At 38.7% G+C, this 20,345-nt stretch overlaps 1 protein-coding gene across 2 annotated transcripts in view; it reads right to left on the bottom strand.

Moving 5' to 3' along the window:
- LOC117024571 (cytochrome P450 3A12-like) overlaps positions 1-20,345 on the bottom strand; it is a 52,423-nt gene that overhangs the window by 14,925 nt on the left and 17,153 nt on the right. Inside the window, exons 5-10 of one of the 2 annotated variants that reach the window (XM_033109988.1) lie at positions 18,019-18,132; positions 13,988-14,076; positions 12,319-12,467; positions 8,288-8,415; positions 7,132-7,207; positions 2,057-2,217 (exon numbers count right to left, since the gene is read on the bottom strand). In XM_033109988.1, the coding sequence (XP_032965879.1) occupies positions 2,057-2,217; positions 7,132-7,207; positions 8,288-8,415; positions 12,319-12,467; positions 13,988-14,076; positions 18,019-18,132 (717 nt within the window). The remainder of the gene's footprint in view (positions 1-2,056; positions 2,218-7,131; positions 7,208-8,287; positions 8,416-12,318; positions 12,468-13,987; positions 14,077-18,018; positions 18,133-20,345) is intronic. The other variant, XM_033109989.1, reaches the window with a different exon arrangement.

The raw sequence follows: 20,345 nt of genomic DNA, 5'->3' as shown, positions 1-20,345 counted from the left end.
ACCCTGAAAATAAGCTTCAGTTAACATCTCAGCCAGACAGACGCATTTAGGAGGTTATGACGATGTTCCTGGAGAAGATGACATGACTGTATTTGAATAAACATAGATTGTTGTACATTAAAAAATAAAGACATCTCCTGAAAATAAGGCCTAATGGAGCAAAAATTAATATAAGACCCGGTCTTATTTTCAGGGAAACACGGTATATTTTCAGGTAACAATGTGGAACAGAGAGTCCCACTCCCATCCTCCACTAACAAGCCACGTTGGACATGCAGATGTGAGTAAGAAGTAAACTTTTATTACACAAAGCAATTCAGATGTGAGGGCCAATCTGTTACAGCGCCCAGCCTATCCTGACTAATACAGAAGATTTGAAGATTAATTTCATTTATAAATACAAGGCATTTAGAATAGACATATATAGTAAGAAGCAAATTTTACCTCTAGTGTTTTTATTTTTTTGCAATTACTACTATACAAAAGGCAGGACACAATACTTGAGTATTCTGTGTCTCTTAGTGACCTTTCCGTCTTATTGCAATCAAAAGAATCCTAATATGAGCTTTCCCAGAGAAGAAAAATAATCTCTAATTTAGATAGGCCTTAAAATCTTTACACTATATCTGAAGGACCTATAACTCAGAAATGTCATAAGACTTATCCAAAACCACAGTCTGAACTCAAATTCATGTCTCCTATTCCCTACTCTATGCTCTTTCCTGTATACCAGGCTTCTCCTAGTTTGCAAAGTTTGCCCAGGGTGCTACATAGCACTACTGGTGCCAATTCTCCACCCCTTTATGTCCATGTCCTTCACCATCTAACTCTGTGGAGCCCTCCCTTATGGGCTTGGCCATGTGGTTTTCTTTGAACCAAAGGAATATTGGCTACATGTGATGCAGGCAGATTCTGAAAGGTACCTATATGATTGAGTTCTTGCTCCTGCCTTCTGCCATTACCTTAGAAAAACACACGTTAGAAAATAAAATAAGAAGAAAAAAAAAAGAAGAAGAAAAAAGAGAGAAAAAAAAAAGAAAAACATACGCAGGCTAACTTTCTGGAGTATGGGAGTCACGTGGCGCATGTGTGGTATGTTAGTCAGCCCAGCCAGCTTAGCCAAGTTTAGTCTAGACCAGCCAACAGCCAGAACAAAGCAAGTCCCACCAATATCATCAGAGATATCTATCAATACACTTGGGCAAGAAATTGCCACTGAGGTTTTTTTTAAATTTTTAATTAACATTATTGTGGTAACAGATAACTGATATGCCACGATAAGCAATTCTTTCAAAGATCTTATATATCTGTGAAAAGCATACATTACCTATGTTTTTCCATTTGCTTTTGTTTCTTTACACTTTTCCTAAATAGGCCAGCTGAAAGAGTTGATGCTCCCGAGGTCAGACAATTAAGGTTGCGAACTCATCCTAGAAAAAATGCTACATACCTCATTGCTGAATATCACTATGGTCACCTTCGAAGTACTCCCCTTGGGAAGCTATGCACCCATGCCAGCACCTAATCCACCCTTCAAAGCGATTTTGGAACTCTTTCTGGAATGGCCATCAGAGCTGTCATCATATTACCCTTGATGTCCTGAATGTCATCAAAATGTCTTCCTTTCAATATTTCCTTTATTTTTGGATAAAGAAAGAAGTCATTGGGACAGATCAGGTGAGTAGGGAGGGTGTTCCGATGCTGTTATTTGTTTACTGGCTAAAAACTCCCTCACAGACAGTGTTGTGTGAGCTGGTGCATTGTCGTGATGCAAGAGCCATGAATTGTTGGTGAAAAGTTCAGGTTGTCTAACTTTTTTCACGCAGCCTTTTAGTACTTCCAAATAGTAAGCTTGGTTAACCGTTTGTCCACTTAGTACAAATTCATAATGAATAATCCCTCTGATATCAAAAATGGTTAGCAACATCATTGCAACAAGTTTGCGAACTTAATTGTGAGACCTCGTAGGCTCTTTGCGAAAATTCTCCTAGGAACTGATTAGGAGGCATTCCTGCTAAGGCTTCATTTTCTCCCTCCTTCTCCAGGACCTACTGACCTTATTGGGGAAAGTTGTATCAATCTCCTCCTGTAGTTTCTGCTGCACTTCAGGGTGAGTGGCCAAAATATACATCAGGAAGGAAAGAGCAGTGCTAGTGGTCTCATAGCCAGCAAAAATAAAGACAATAGATTGGGCCACGAGCTCCAGATCAGACAAAGCTAAAAGGAGAGGAAAGACATTTTATATAAGCAGGTCAATGTACATTATCACAGTTTTGATGATGAAAAATGTAAATTCAACTCCCAAAGCCCTAGTGGAAAAATTGGAAAAGCAATTCAGTCAAACTGGGAGTGGTTTGCATGCTGATGTGCCTCAGACAGAGCCAGAAAAGGGCAAAAATTGTCTTAATCCAGCTTTTCCTATTCTTGGCCATCTTTTCTGGTTATGCCACTAACGCAGATGTGTAATTTCAGAGATTGTATTTTTGTGTAACACACACAGTGTGATCCGTATGTTTCTTGGAGAGCCCAAAAGTAGTTTAGCTACAAGTAATATGGGTTAGCATTCTCCCTCAGGAAACATTTACATTATTCTAGCTAAATTATACTTGGAAACATTTTGAGAGTGTTTGCAATAGTACGGCTTATGCAGGGAAACATTAAAGGATCTTTTATTTAAACATTTTGCGGAAACTTAAGAGAACAGTTGGGCTACAGATACTTGTTACTCAAAGCATTGTCCGTGGGTCAGCAGCACCAGCAGCACCCGGGAGGTTTCTTAGAAATGCAGAATCTCAAACCCCACACTAGAACGATTGAATCACAATCTGAATTTTCAAGATATGTGGTGATTTGTGTGCACAACTGAGGTCGAGAAGCATGGGTTACACCTTTAAGAGGCATCAGGGAATAGAAGACCTGGGCAAATGTCTTCAACATGGATGATCTCAGATGTGTACAGAAACTACAGAGCTAGACACAAAGCTAGAGGAGTGGTGCACTATACTATTGTAATCGGTAGCATTAAAATAGTAGAAGAGTCTTTTCCCTGTGGTTCTGCCAGGGTTGGCGTACCCCAGCAGAGTTCCAGACACGTGCAGAGGGGCCACTTGTAGATTTTGGTCAGATGCAGTGCCAGGAAGACTTGAAAGTAGGGCATCCTTGGCTCTTTTGAAGAGAGGAAATTAGTGGCAGGTGGACAGTCTGTGTATGGAGTTTTCAGATGCCTTCACCTGAGTGAGAAACCTGCCTCCATCATGACCTCAGATGTCTGATAGCTAACCCTGTGTGACACCAAGATAAATAACTACTTATTGAAAGAAATAACTAGGTTGAAAGAAATTATTGTCAACAGACTTTTGTACTGAAAATTTGGGTCACGTCTCAAATTTTAATCAGGGAAACAAACCCCGGAGGAATAAATCTACATGCCCCAAAGAGACACTAACAGGAGGCTCGGTGGCTAGGAATTCACACAAAAGAGAACTTGGATCCCACTGAGGATATTACATTTAGTCATCATGTCTCTGTAGGCTCCTCTTGGCTGTGACAACTTCTTAGATTTTCCTTGTTTTTGATGACCTTGAGTTTTTGAGTCAGGTATTTTGTAAAAAGTCCCTCAGTTAGGATTGAGTTCTTCTCATGATTAGGCTGGGCTTAAGGAATTTTGAGAGGAAGACCACAGAGGTAAAGTGCTATTCCCATCACATATCAAGAGTACATGATAACAACATGATTTATGACTGTTGATGTTAGACATGGTCACCTGGCTGAGGTCTTATTTGCCAGGTTTCTCCACTGTAAAGTTTCTCCTCTCCACCCAATACTGCACACTTTGCAATGAAGTCACTGTGTACTGCCCACCCTTCAGGAGAGGGGAGTTGTGCTCTCCTTAAAGGTGGAATGTCTACATAAGTTACTTGGAATTTTTCAGAAAGAAATTAGTCTTTTCTCCCCCATTTATTCAATTTATTTATACCACTATGAACTCATGGATATTGATTTTATACTTTGGGAAATAATGCAATAATACTTTATTTTGTTCAAAGTGTTCCATCTTTGGCCATTGGGAGCTCTTTCAGTAGGCTTCTGTGTCCCTTCTGTACACTCCCAGCATTGTGGGGTTAATATTGTTTTTAAGCATGTCTCACTTTATGGCTCTATAAGATGCTCTCGGCTCATTTTGTATTTTTCCTGTCCCAATCTCTGAGTCAATCATTCTTCCAAGGAGCCCTGGTTCCTTTATTCTTTAATAGTATTAAGGAACCAAGATCTGGGGGCTAGATGTGCTCTTGATACTGAGGTGTTGTTGCTTCTAGGCCCTGTCAGCTGATAGAACAGTGAAATATATGTGTGCCAGCCAGGATCCATAGTTCATTGTCCTCTGTATTGTATAAGCATTCCATTTTTAATATTAAAAAAATAGCAGAAGAATGTGTCAATGAAATATAAGACCAGCATGAAATATAAGAAAACAAGTATCAGTGAGTGGAATTATCAATGCTTATTCAATCATAGCCTGAATGCCATCTTTCTCAGTACATGCACCTTCTCTTTCCTCTACTGTATGCTCAGCAATCAGTTCTTATGGTCAAATTGGCCTCCTTTTTAATTTTCTCCTGAGAGAAACTGAGCATCTTCTGAGAGAAACTGAGTTCTAATTTATTTGACTGGGACTAGACTAGGACCTTTAGATACTTAGAGCTCTGAAATAAACATGGTACCCACCCAACCATGTAATTCACAAGCAAAAATAATACAAAATAAGTGTAAGAAAGATCTACAGAGTTTCTGATTTTTATGATGCTGTTGGGGGTAAAGTCAACTATAAATTTTTTTAACCTCCAGTTAGCATATACCCCATGTTATCCAAAGTTTAGAGCTGTGCTGTCCAATATGGTAGCCACCAGCCACATGTGACAGTTTAAATTTAAATTTTAATTAATTAAAATTAATAAATATAAGATTCAGTTTTCAGTTACACTGGTCACATGTCAAGTGCTCAAATGACACGAGTGTCTAGTGGTTACTGTATTGAACAATGTAGATATAGAATATTTCCTCCATTCCAGAAATTTGGACCAGGTAGACGATTGATAGATTGATAAATACACAGATAGATAGATAGATAGATAGATAGATAGATAGATAAAAGGTAAAGAAATAAAGAAGAGTCAGATGGACACTTGTCTTATTAGGGAGACCACTTCATGGGCAGTGTAGATGCCTGACCACTGCGGTGTACACCTGAAGCTGAATAATATTGAATGTTAACTATAATTTAATATATATATATATAGTCACGGGATGCAGTATAGCATAGGAATAGAGTCAATGGAACTGTAACAGCTATATATGATGTCAGAAAGGTAGTAGATTGGGGGAGGTGGTTATCACTTTGAGAGGGGTGTAAATGTCTAACTATTACATTGTTCTGTACACTTGAAACTAATAAAAAAGGAAAGAAATAAGTAGGTATAGACATATATATAGATATATTTATGCTAGTGTATTAGAGTCATCTCATCCCTGCTCTCTAGAACCAACTATTAAATATTCAGTGAGAATAGTTTAATATTCAACTATTAAATTTTGTGAGATGATTGTCAAACCATTGGTAGTTTGAAATTAATTATGATGGGATTATTTATATTATGAAAATAAACTGTAAATAAAAGATTTTTTTTTGAGAGAAAGAGAGAAAGAGAGAGATATCTTTACATCACTAGTCTGATTATGGGTATATTTATATTTATCATATCTACGTATATATATTTGATGTTCTTAGCTTGTCCCCTATGGTGATCTAAAAGCAAAGAAATCCAAGTAGCAATGAGCATTCCAAATCCCATATTTTGGTTTCTAAATACTATTTTTCACTAAAATGAACCACAGCTCCTTGGAGAAATGACTGATTCCAGGGTTGATCAGGGGAAATACAGAGAATCCTAGAATTTTCTCAACCAGAAAGCAAAGAAGTACTCACAAAATCATAGGTGAAAAGGATACAGGACACTCTGCATACTATAATGGTGGATATATGTCATAATACGTTTGTCAAAACCCATACAACATACACCAATAGTGGACACTAGTGGAAACTATGGACTTTGGGTAATAATCATGCATCAATGTAGGTTCATTGATTATAACAAATCATACACACCTGTAAGGAATTTTGATAGTTGGGGAGGTTGAGTATAGATGGCAAAGGGGGAAAGTCTGAAGGGAAATCTGTGTCTGTTACACTCAATTGTGCTGTGAACCTAAAACTTCCCTGAAAGATAAAGTCTATTGACAAAGTAAAAAAATTAAAAAGCAAGAAAAAAGAAAAAAATGACCCCAGAGCCCACTTGAAAGGGCTCCAGTAGACAAAGCTGAGAGAATATGACCATCAAAAATAAGACTGATTCAGTAAGAGTAAATTTGTAATATATGAAATCATACTGATATAAATAAATAAACAAATAAATAAATGAGGGAGAATGGAGAGCTCTCTCTTACACTAGAACAACAACTGCAAATGTAGAAGAAATGTTGGAATTAGAAAGTCATCATTTTGCAACCATCACAGTAATAATGATTTCAGTCAAAAACCATCCATGGATGATAAAACTAGTAGGGGAAAGTTTGAAGAGAAAATAGAATATTATTTAGTCTCAAAGGCTTCCACACAATTTACTTATTAATTACAAAGGAAAAATAAAAGTTTACAGTAGATAAGCTAGTGAACACAATTTCAACCAAGTGTTCCAAGTTAAGGTCACCCACACTGGGGCAACGTGCCCCCTGATGTGATGGAGCCTTAGAGCAAACTTCCAGGCAGAGACTCTGATTCAGTGGGGCTGATGAGGCCGGAGAATGGACATTGGAAATAAGCTTCCCAGAGCTTCTGATGTACAGACCACTGACTGATTTCTGGGCATAAAACACTTGTTTATGGGTGCCATTTAAGCTTTGGACAAAGTCATGTCTGCATACTTCTAGAAAGTGCCACTGCCTACCTTCTGTCTCTGACAATGTACCTTTCTTCAATTTGGAGGAAATTCTTATTTGCCTGGGAATCTTCCTGCACATTTTCAGAACCAACCTCCTACCTCTGAGCTTTCCTATCACTGGCTCTTTGAAGCTTACTTTGGTTACCTTTATGGTTGTCCATTTCTGCGGAATTCTGGGTGTTCATCATCAACTGAAGAAAATCCACTCGGTGCTGGAAGCAGAAGGAGAAAATTCAACGACAGAAAGTCACTTGTGAAGTCAGAAATAAATCAGAAGTGCAGTACTTCACCTCTTCCCTGAGAGTATGGCCCGTTTTAGTCCAGAAATTTGACTAGTGCTGCCTGAATCATCAGTGAACAAAAACATCCATCTACAAATCTTGGAGAGCAGGATTTCCCTGAGGGAAATCCAGCCATCATGTCCAACTGATTTTTGGTCTTCACTGTCTCTGATCTTCAACTTCTCTGGTTTTAAACACAGCTTCCTGGCTAAAGACTTGTCTGCTCCCTTTATTATCATGCCTGCTTGCTCAGGAGGAAGTCCCAGACTTCAATCCTTTTTATTTTCATGACTTAATTCTTAACCAATGGCCACATATCTCAATTCCCTGATATTTGCAGAGTTTATCGGCAGCTTTTCCATGAGCAGTTTGAAATGCCCACCCTCCCAGAATGCTGAACAATCTTCAGTGACAACCTGGGGTACCCAGCCCTGTTCCCCTGACATGCAGACATTCTTGAGCTGGCCTCCAAGCCTCAGGAAGGCAAATCTGTGTTGGCTAGCTTGCAGCCTCAATGCCCAGAGAAGACTCCTGTCCTCTCCAGTGTCTGACTGGGCTCCAATTTAACATAAACTATATTCTACCAGGTGTCTCATGAGGCATTCCTTTGCAGAATGTGTAAAATAAGAGTTTTGGTATTTGAGTGATCTTTGCCAATTTAATCTGGAGAAATTATAATACAAGGAAAATAATTTTTAAACAGTAATTTTTGCACTTTGACAATTTACTAAAGGGAAGTGGTATACTTTTACCTCAACAATATCCATGCAATGGCATAATAATCATTTTGCCTATTATTGCATTTTAAACATTGTCTCTCTGACTCATTTTTATTTCCTTTCCGAACCTCCATCATCTTCATTCCCCACAAAATTTAATAACTCTCTTGGTCTAAACCCTAGAGTTCTCTACCTACATTAAGAAAAAAGGGACATGCACACTTCATATGTATACAGCTCAATAAATTATCAAAAAGTGAATACACCCAATATAACCACCACCAGATTTTACCTTTTGTTTATCACGGAGGCGACTTTCTTTTATCCTTTTTATTGATTTTGTGAAAAAATCAGTAAGACGTTTTGGAAATACAAGGATATTTAATGCTTCAAAAACTGGGATAAGGAATGGAAAGAGTACTGTAGGGAAAAAGGAAAGCACAATGAAAATACAAAATGTACCTGGAGCAATTATAATTTTCTCTACCAATCAGAAGAGTAAAACACACCAAGCTTCTCACCAGGAGCCATTCCTTCCATGACCTTTTCTTAGACTTCCAAGTCCATGGCTAGGCCACCCCTAAGGGCCTTCCCTATAGCAGTGAGATCACTGGCAACTTCCACATCTTTGGAGTGACCAAAGGAACAGGATCAAATCCACAGACCTCTCAGCTCTTTGCCTATTGGACTAACACTACTCTGGATAAACTAGACCATAGTTTACTAGTTTAATTAGTTGTTCTTTTCAAGAAATAGTCAGAATAGAAATAATACAGTGTATGACTTTCAACCACAATGGTATGAAATTAGAATTCAATAACAGAAAGAAAATTGGAAAATTTGCAAATATGTAGATATTAAACAATACCCTCCTATATAACCAATGGGCCTTAGAAGAAATCAAAAGGACAATTAACTATTACTTTGAGATGAATGAAAATGAAGACACGACATAACAAAATTCATGGATGTAGTGAAAGCATTGCTCAGAGAGAAATTTATGGCTACAAATGTCTACATTAAAAAGAAAAAAAGATCTCAAATCCATAACCACATTTACCCCTTAATACGCTGAAAAAAAAAAGAGAGCAAATAAAAAAAGAGCAAGCAAAAGCAAAGAAATAAAGATGAGACACGAAACTAATAAAATAAATAATAAAAAACAATACAGAAAATCAATGAAATCAAAAGCTGATTCTTTGAAGACATTTAGCTAAACTGATCAAAAAAGGGAGAGAAGATTCACATCACTAGCATCAGAAATGAAAGAAGGAGGATTATTATTGACATTAAAAAATAAAAGGACTACGTATAAAGGAATATTATGAAAAATTGTATGCCAATAAATTAGATAACTTAGATGAAATGGAAAAATTCCTAGAAAGCCACAAACTATGTATGGAAACTGACTAAAAAAAATTAGAAAATCTGAATAGACTTATAACAAGAAAAAAGATTGAATTAGTAATAAAGAAACTACCCACAAAGAAAAGCTTAGGTCCAGATGGCTTCAATGGTGAATTCTACTAAATATTTGAAGAACGAACACCAGTTTTTTTTTTTAACTAACCCTCCTAAAATATAAAAGAAGAGGGAACACTTGCGAACTCATTCCACAAGACCAGTATTACTTTGACACTAAAACCAGAGAAAGATATAAAAAGGAAAAGAATGCTACAAATCAACATATCTTATGAATATGGATGCACAAATCCTCAACAAAATACTAGCAAACTCAATCTAGAAACATATAAAAAGAAGTAGACACCATAATCAGGTGCTGTTTCTCCCAGGAATGAAAAGTTGTGTAATATACTATACCAATAGAATAAAAAACAGAAACCACGTGATCATCTCAATAGATGCAGAAAAATCATTTGACAAAATCCAACACCTTTTTGTGACGGAAACTCTCAACAACCTAGGAATAGAAGGAATTTTCTCAGCCTGATAAAGAGCATCTATGAAAAACCCGTAGCTAACACCATACTTAATAGTGAAAATCTGGATGCTTTCCCCTAAGTTTAGGAACGACATAACCACTTCTTACCACTTCTATTCAACATTGTACTAGAAGTTCTAGCCAGGGGAAGTAGATTAGAAAAAGAAATAAAAAGTATTGATATAGGAAATGAAGAAAAACTATCTCTATGATCAATAATATGATCTTGTATATAGATAATCCTAAGAAATACACTAAAAACCTATTAGAACTAATAAACAAGTAGGGTTTCATGATACAAGAAATCAATTGTATTTCTATGAACTGCAATAAATAATCCAAAAGTGAAATTAAGAAAATAGTTCCATTTGCAGTAACATTAATAACACAAAATTTATACTCTGAAAACTACAAAACATTGTTAAAACAAATTAAAATAGAGCTAAAATAAATAGAATGCCATCCATGTTCATGGATTCAGAAAACTTCATATTGTCAAGATGGCAAGACTTCCCAAATCACTCTACAGATTTAATGCATTCCCTATCAAAATACTAGCTGGCTTTTTTTTTTTGTAGAAATTGACAAGTTCAATTTAAAAATATTATGAAATTGAAAGGGACCCAGAATAACCAAAACCAAAAAAAGATTAAAGCTGTAAAACTCACACTTCCCAATTTCAAAACTCACCACAAATCTATAATAATCAGGGCAGTGTGGTACTGGCTTAAGGACAGACATACAAACCAACAGAATAGAATTTAGAGTCAAAATAAACCCATGTGTCTAAGGTCAAATGAATTTTTTAAATTTAAGTTTATTTTTCAATTACAGTTGAGATAAATATTGTATCTGTCTCAGGTGCACAATATACTGATTAGACATTTATATACCTTATGAATGATCACCCCAATAAGTCTAGTACTCGTCTGACACCATACATAGTTATTACAATACTATTGCCTGTATTTTCTATGCTGTACTGTACATCCAATGACTATTTTTTATAACTGGCAATTTGTACTTCTTAATCCCTTTCAACTTTTTCACCCATTCCCCCAGCATGCTTTCTATCTGGCAACCATCAATTTGTTCTCTGTATCTATGAGTTTGTTTCTGTTCTATATGTTTGTTTATTTTGTTTTTTAGACTTCACATATAAGTGGAATCATATGGTATCTATCTTTCTCTGTCTGACTTATTTCACTAAGCATAATACTGTCTAGGTTCACCAAAGTTATCACAAATAGTAAGATTTCATTCTTTTTTACAGCCAAATAATATTCCATTGTGTTCCAGTACTATATTATATTATATTATATTATATTATATTATATTATATTATATTATATTATACGCAGTCTTATAAGACCAGGTCTTATATTAATTTTTGCTCCAAAAAACACATTAGAGCTGATGGTCCAGCTAGATCTTATTTTCAGGGAAACATTGATGCAACATGAATGAGCCTTGAAATCATTATGCTAAATGAAAGAAGCCAGCCACAAAAGATTACATATTATGTGACTCTATCTATATGAAAATTTATAGAGACAGAAAGTAGATTAGTGGTTGCTTAGGGAGTGGGAGTTGAAAGTTAAAAGGTGCAGGGCTTCTAAGTTGATAAAAATGTTCTAATAATTGATATTGTGATGGCTGAACATATCTTTGAATGCAGTAAAACTATTTTTCCGGTTTTATTGAGTTATAATTGACATATAGTTCTGTATATGTTTAAGATATATACAGCATAATGACTTGACATACATAATTGCTAAATAATTACCACAGTTAGTTTAGTTAATATAAATATCCTCAGAGAGATACAAAAAGTTTTTTCTCCCGTTATAGGAACTTTTAGAATCTACACTCTTATTTATCTTATAACTGAAAGTTCAGACCTATTGACCAACTTCATCCAATTCCTGCGCCTTCAAACCCTGCATCCGATAACCAAAAATCATTTCTTGTTTTTCTATGCGTTTGTGTATTCTTTTAGATTCCACATATAAGTGAGCTCATACAGTACTTATCTTTCTCTGTCTGATTTATTTCACTTAGCATAATGCCCTCAAGATCCATCCATGTTGTCTCAAATGGGAGAATTTCCTTTCTTTTTTGGCTGAATAGTATTCCATTGTGTGTCTATGAATATATATCATATTTTCTTTATCCATTTATCCTTTGATGGACACTAGATTGTAAAAGTGATTGAAGTGTACAATTGAAATGGATGAGTTACATAGTATATGACTTACATCTCAATAAAGCTTATATAGAAAGAGGGAGAGAGAGAGGTGGATGGAGGGAGGGAAGGAAAGAGGGAGAGAGGGATGGAAGGATAAAGGGAAGAAGAAAAATAAATATAGTAGTCCACATACTTATTGAGAGAATGAGTGGATCAAATAAATGAAATTTTAACAGCAATTTGATGTTTTGCACAAAGGGATCTTGTGGGTTGTTGAGGGAATCGATGTTCACTCCAAATGATGTGCTGGTGATCACATCCATGCTGTAGGCCCCAAAGATGCTGCATCAAGACAGACATGGGAAATTAACATCCGCACCTCTTTGCTATCCTTATCCAACAGCTGCAGCAAGAAGAGCATGTAAGATCATATGCTCAGGCAGACAGGTAAAGAGCCACATGCTGTAAAACCATCTGCTGGACCTTCTGAAGAGTCCATGCTCTATGCTCTTGCCACACTCACACATGAGGTGTTTATCGGGTGGCACTGATGTAGCTGGCCCTGTGCTGGGGGTGATGGGGTCATGACAAGTTACATCCCTGTGAGCTCAAGGAGATCAGTCACAGAAGGATGGAGACCATAATCAGACAAATGACAGTAGTGTGTTTTGAGTGCGGGCAATAGTAGCTGCATTGTGTTTGAGGGGGACAAATGGTAGAAAAAGCAACTCTTCCTCGTGGAGTCAAAGAAGGAGACATTGATCTGGGTCTTGTGTCACCACAGTGTCTATGCTGAGCTGATTCCTCTTCAGCACATTACAGAGCAACAGCACCCTGCTCTGAGTTGCCAGGAACGTCATCCTTCCTTTTCTACACCCCTGCTAAGGTGAGCAAGTGAAAGACTTGCTCTCAACTCCAGTGATCTGAGGTTCCCCCGAAGGCAGCCTCATTTCTGTATAAATATAAGAATTAAGAATGCTCCTAGTTTGGCCAGCCGGTTGGCTCAGTTCATTAGAGCACGATGCTCATAGCGCCAAGGTTGCCGGTTCGATCCCTGCATGGGCCACTGTGAGCTGCGCCCTCCACTACTAGATTGAAACAACTACTTGACTTGGAGCTGCTAATGGGTCCTGGAAAAACACACTTAAATAAATAAAAGGTAAAAAAAAAAAAGAATGTTCCTAGTTTAAAAATATATATAATAGATCACTCCAAAATTGATTTGGGGGAATCCCATAGGTAAGTGAACATATGATCACTTTTCACTTATCCCAGATCAGCCCCAGTTTACACCCCTTACTCCTGCATAATTAAAAAAATATCTTAGTTTAGACAAGAAAAGATAGTCACCCTACCTTCATAATCTATACAGGACCTTCTCTCTTTTGAGACTGAAGCAAGGAGAAGTGGTGATAAGATGTAATATGTAGTATTTTGCTAGTAGACTCAGAAAATCATGAAGCGGTTTTTAAGTTGTTATAAGTTCCACACTGTAACTTTCCTACCCTCCCCACCACCTGCCAGCGTGTACCAAGTGTCTTCCCCTGTCGCTATTCCATACACTCTACACTCAAAACTTGGGTACAGTTATGTTTCTTCTTTCTAAACTATATATTTTTGTCTTTCAGAATATCCAAGGTGACAATTAGGCAGATAAATTAATCCTGGTTCATGTATACAGGAGAAGACTTGTTCTCCTGGCTGTTCTGCTTTTAGGGATAAGCTATTTCTTTCTGGGTGGGCTGTTGGATTGTAACTCTATGCACGTATTTCTGTCTGATTATGAGAATAAATCCACAGTGGAAATTTCAGCTCTGTGTCGGGGCAGAGCTCAGAATCCCAGCAGCTGCACTCATACTTACTCTTTTAGGGTGACAGGCTTGCCTTTATCTGCTTCCTTCTTCAGGTTTCTCACCAACACATCTCCATACTGGCCAATGATGGGGAACATCTAGATGCAAATTACAATACCAACCAAAGATAAGTGGCAAGACTCTAGTCCTAGAAGGACCTGGCTTTCACAAGCATACAGTAAGTGAGATTTTATAATGAATCTTTTCCCTAACAATTTTTTAAAAATTTCAATTACATTTGACACAATATTATATTAGGTTCAGGTGTACAAAATATTGATTAGACATTTATATAACTTATGAGGTGATCACCCTGATAAATCTAGTATTCACCTGACATTATACTTAGTTATTATAATATTACTGACTATATTCCTATGCTACACTCTACATCCTCATGACTAGTTTGTAACAACAAAGTGGTACTTCTTAATCCCTTCCCCTATTTCGCTTACCCCCAATGCCCCTCCCATCTGGGAATCATCAAAATGTTCTCTATATTTATAAGTTTGTTTCTGGTTTTTTGTTTGTTTGTTTGTTTTGTCCTTTAGATTTCACATAGAAGTGAAATCGTATGTCATTTGTCTTTCTCTGTTTGACTTACTCCACTCATCACAATACCATCTATGTCCATCCATGTTGTTGCAGATGACAAGATTTCATTCTTTTATATGGCTGAGTAATATTCCATTGTATATATGTACCACCTCTTTATCAATTTATTCATTGGTGTACACCCAAGTTCCCTCCATATCTTGGCTATTGTACATAATGCTGCAATTAACATATGGATGCACATGTTCCTTCAAAGTAGTATTTTGCGTTTCTTCGGATAAACAGAAGTGGGAATACTGGGTCCCTCTTTGTCTCTTGTTATCTAACCTTCGTTTTAAAGTCTATTTTGTCTGGAATAAGTGTTGCTACCTAAGCTGTTTTTGTTTGTTTGTTTGTTTCCATTTTCATGAACTATCTTTTTCCATCTGTTTAATTTCAGTCTGTGTCTGTCTTTTGACCTGAAGTGAGTCTCTCGTAAGCAGCATGTGTAAGAATTTTGTTTTCTTATCCATTCAGTCACCATTCATGTCTTTTGATTGGAGCATTTGATCCATTTACACTGAAAGTAATTGTTGATAGATATGCAGTTATTGCCGTTTTATTATTCATTTAATTGATCTTTTTTTCTTCTTCTTTTTAAAGACATCCCTTTAACATTTCTTGTAATACTGGTCCAGTGCTGATGAACTCCTGTAGCTTTGTCTTGTCTGGGAAGCTCTTGATTTGTCCTTTGATTCTAAATGATAGCTTTGCTGGGTAATCATAGTTGCAGGTCCTTACTTTTTATCAGTTTGAATATTTCCTGCCAATCCCTTCTAGACTATGAAGTTTCTGTTGAGAAATCAACTGACAGTCTTGTGGGGGCTCCCTTGTAGGTAACTAACAACTTTTCTCTTGATGCTTTTAAGATTCTCTCTTTGGTCGTTAAGCTTTGGCATTTTAATTTTGATGTGTCTTGGTGTGGGCCACTGGCTTCACCTTGTTTGGGACTCTCTGCACTTCCTGGGCTTGTATGTCTATTTCCTTCACCAGGTTAGGGAAGTTTTCCATTATTATTTCTTAATTCCTTGCTCTCTCTCTCTTGTCCTTCTGGCACCCCTATGATGTGAATGTTGGTACGCTTGATGTTATCACAGAGGACCCTTAAACTATTCTCATTTTTTGGATTATTATTATTAGTTTTTTTTTTTGCTGTTCTGATTGGATTTTCTGCTACATTCTCTTCCAAATTGCTTATTCAGTCCTCTGCATCATGTAATCTACTGTTGATTCTCTCTAATGTATTCTTTTTTAAGATTTTTTTTTTTTATTGGGGGAAGGGGAGCAGGACTTTATTGGGGAACAGTGTGTACTTCCAGGACTTTTTTTCCAAGTCAAGTTGTTGTCCTTTCAATCTTAGTTGTGGAGGGTGCCGTTCAGCTTCAAGTTGTTGTCCTTTCAGTCTTAGTTGTGGAGGGTGCAGCTCAGCTCCAGGTCCAGTTGCTATTGCTAGTTGCAGGGGGCGCAGCCCACCATCACTTGTGGGAGTCGAACCGGCAACCTTGTGGTTCGACTGCCCACTGGCCCATGTGTGAATCGAACCAGCAGCCTTCGGAGTTAGGAGCATGTAGCTCTAACCGCCTGAGCCACCGGGCTGGCCCCTCTAATGTATTCTTTATTTCAGTTATTGAATTCTTCATTTCTGACTGGTTCTTTTTTATTATGCTTTTTATCTCCATTTTTATGTTTCCTATCTCTTTGTTGATGTTCTGAGATCATTGGACATCCTTAGAACCAGTGTTTTGAATGATGCAGCTGGTGGGTTGCTTTTCTCCATTTTGTTTAGTTCTTTTTCTGCAGTTTGTTTTGTTCTTTCATTTGGAAAATGTTTCTTTGTCTCCCCATTTGGTTGCCTCCCTATGCTTGTTTCTGTGTATTAGGTAGGGCTGCTATGTCTCCCAGTCTTAGTACAGTGGCCTTATGTAGCAGGAGTCCCGTGGGGCCCAGTGCTGCAGTCCCCTGGTCACTTGAGCCGGGTGCTCCAGGTGTGTTCTTTGTGTGTGCCCTCCTGTTGTAATTGAGCCTTGATTGCTCTTTGTACATCAATGGGTGTTATTGGCCCTCTGGATTATTGGTTGTGAGGATTGTCTATGACTACAATGGAAAAGCTATTGTGCAGGGGCTTACACTACAGAGCAGGATTTGCTTTAGCAGGACTTGGGTGCCTGCCCAGTCTGCCTTTTGGGCAGACTGTGGAAGTGGTTGGGTGATGCTCCAAAATTGTCCAAAGCCAGCCCCCTGGGTGTGTTGGTTCTGGGTCACTTGGGTGCAGCTCTGTTACAGGCCATGGTCAGCCATTGCCTGTATCCTGCTCAGGTCCACTTGGCATGAGCTACAAAGTGATGTGAAGATGGTTGCCGTATGTGCTGGGCTTGGAGGTGCCTAGGAGAGGCTAAGCTGAGAATAGAGGCCAGCTTTTGCTTGTTGGGCTTGGGGCTGTTTACCAAGAGGTACATAACGGACTAATGTCTGATGCTGCTTGTTTGGGGTTTGTGAACTCCTGGGAGATTTTAGGAAAGTCCTCAGCATGAGCCAAGATAGGCCATTTTTATGGAAAAGCCACTGGAATTAGCCTGGGTGGGCCCACAAGTTGGAGGAGAGGGGATCTCAGGGAATTACCAGGGCAGGGTGAATGGTGTCAGCCAGATTGAGGGAGCTTATATGGTGCCTATCTGCATCTACATACTGGGTGGAGTGAGGACTCAACAAAGGAACAAATGGCCTCTGTCATCGCTTCTGCCTGGAGAAAGTTACCCCTCCATCCCTTGTCCTGACATCAGATAATCCAATTCCTCCTTGTATGTTCCTCATGCTTTTGAGCTGCTGCCCCAGCATTGGAGCTCAGAGTGAGTGAGTCTGTCAGCGAGTAAGTCCATGTGTTGGCCCTTTAAGAGGAAGGCCTGGGACTCCACCAGTCTTCCATTTTACTCAGCTGCAATCTCCACGAGATTTCATAGCCAAATTGTGGGGACTTCTCTTCCCAGCACTGGAACCCTGGGCTGGAGATCCTGATTTGGGGCTTAAGGAGCCTCTGCTCCTTAAGTGGACCGTTGCAGCTGAGACATTCCTCTTGATTTTCAACCACCACTTGTGGGTGTGCGATCAGCCTGTTCCATGTCTCGGCCCCTCTTACCAGACATGGCTTCTTCTGTATATCCTTCGTTATAGGACTTCTGTTCAGCTAGACTTCAGTTGATTCTCAGTGATGGTTGTTCTGTAGGTTAGTTGTAACTTTGAATGGTTGCAAGAGGAGGCAAGCACAATGTTTACTTACTCCACCATCCTGACTGGAACTCCTATGATGAATCTTTCAAAGTCACTTCTAGAACTATTTTTACGAAGCTCAAATTCAGCAGGCTACCCTTTGGAAAGAAACAAACTTATTTTCTACCTATCCTCAGATGCATTCTTTAACTTTCTAATTAAAAGTCCTCTTATTTTCTTACCTCCTTGAGCTTTCCACTGGTGAACGTTGGAGACAGCAATGTTCGTATTCTCTTCCAATTTTCATCCTCAGACAGAGTGACGGCACTTCTCATAAATCCAGCTGGACCAACAGACTAGAGGCAAAAGAAAAAGAGATTTTGCCCTGTATAAGTTTTGGAGGTCTCAACAGTTGTGGACAATTTGTTAAATGGGCATCCATTATTCAACAAATATTTAGTGGCTGTCTACTTAGTAGCAGACCCTACACTACTTAATATACATTTATCCCAAATGTGTTACATCCTGTAAGGGTGGAGGAGACATCGAACTACATGATATGGTATTCAGCATTTTTATTCCAATCTCAAATGACCCATGAGGTAAGGAAACTGCTCTTTCAGGGGGAATAGATAGGAATAAGATATAGTACATCTTCCAGGGCTGAGTAGAATAGAAAGGGATTGTTGACAGATAGCCACATAGCCTAGGCAAACTCTATGTTGCTTCAGACCAGTTATAGCTTTACTTATGTCTATAGCATGAACAACTTAAAAAGGTGATGTGTTAACATGGTAACTTTTTATAAAATAGTAGTTAAACTTTACAGATAAGGAATCTATTAGCTATCCTGAAAAAATGATACAATTACATGGAAATCCTTTTCCTTTACATTTTCCCACCAGGGATGGAAGGAGAAAAAAAAGAAGTAACTCTATTTGTCAGCTTGGGACTGGCCTATCAAGCCAACCTGCTTAAGACTCTTCCAACTTCTAACACTATATTTTGTTTTAAAATGAATATTTCCAATATCCATTCATGATGAAAACTCACCATTATGAAGAGAAGAAAACTTTCTGAACTGATAAATTGCACCTACAAAAAAAACCTACAGCTAACATCACATTTAATGACGAAAACCTGGAGTAACATCACCAAGACTGTGGGGTAGGAGATGCTAGCCTCTGTAGCCACATAAAGAACAACAATTAGACAACTGTCCAGAAACAAAAATAAGTCAGTGAGAGAGCAGGAATTCACTTAAGAAGCTTGAGCAACACAGTGGAGCGAAAAACCTGAGAATGACTGTACAAAATGGATAGGGAGGATGGTTTCACTTTGCCTGCATCATCATATCCCCCAGCCAGCACTGCTCAGTTCCAAGAGGGAACTCCCCAGCCTGACAGACTTTGCCTTGCTGAGAAAAGAATAACAGGGTGAGTCATAATTTTCCCCAGGCTTTCAGAGCACTGCACAAATGATCAGCTTTGATTTCACTATGCCCAATATATCGGCATAGACAAGCAGTCTAGAGGCTGTTAAGAATGAAGAAGAAGAGGAAGGACTGCCAGGATCAGCTTGTGACAGGATTCACTGTGCTTTTATTTCTCTTGCTCTACCGAAGACCTCAACAGCCTTTTCTGCTGAGGAAAGCAACAGCCAGCACAGCTGTTGTGAACACCCTGCATGTTTTGCTGCTGATTGCCACACAGGTTTTCACATTTGCACACTGCAACAGACTGAGACCTGCCCTATCACACTCCATCCTCACCAGAGCTACCCCAAGTTGGTGCACCCTGAGCCCCAGGATCTGCACCAGCAACCAGCACTGGCATATGTGGCTGGGCATGTGCATAACTCAAGCCTAGTCCACAGCAGCTATTCAGGTGCCTGACTCCAGTCAGTTGACTAAACTGCCACATGCGTCCACAGCTAATCCTTGCATCTGCACACCTAGACACTGTCAGCCTCAACACCAACCACCAGCCCCCACTGCTGTGCATGCACCTGCAGCTGGCCACTGCAGCCATGTGAGTTCACAGTGACAGCCTATGCCCACATTTAGCCCCAGCCCCTGCCACCAGCCCTGGCCCTTACCATTGGGCACGTGCCTGCAGTCAGCCCCCACTGATAAGCATTTGCATACCACCAACTTTGGCTGCCTGACTAAGTCCCTCACTGCTGGAGCTGTTGATGCTGCTTAAGACACTTTTCTGCTGCCATGGACACTCAACAGCTCTTGCTGCCAAGGATCATGCAGTTGGTGATGTGGTGAACCCCAGCAGCATAGGCCAACAATGCTTTACTAACCTGGAGCCACCCCACTCCCCACAATAGCAACACACCACTACACTGAGGGTCACAGCACACTCCATTGTGCCCCAACACAAAAGTAAAGGTCTTTCTTTACTGAAGTTAGTTCATAAAGTCTGGAAAAGGTGACTGCTTCTTCAAATGAACAGACATTATTTCAAGACACAGGGATCATGAAGAATCAGCAAGAGATGATACCACCAAAGGAAAACAATAAATTTGTAGTAACTGACCTCAAAAAAATGGAGATCACAAA

This window comes from Rhinolophus ferrumequinum, chromosome 7 (genome assembly GCF_004115265.2).
Source record: "Rhinolophus ferrumequinum isolate MPI-CBG mRhiFer1 chromosome 7, mRhiFer1_v1.p, whole genome shotgun sequence".
Lineage (NCBI taxonomy): Eukaryota > Metazoa > Chordata > Mammalia > Chiroptera > Rhinolophidae > Rhinolophus > Rhinolophus ferrumequinum.
This window is presented reverse-complemented; position numbering and strand designations above follow the sequence as displayed.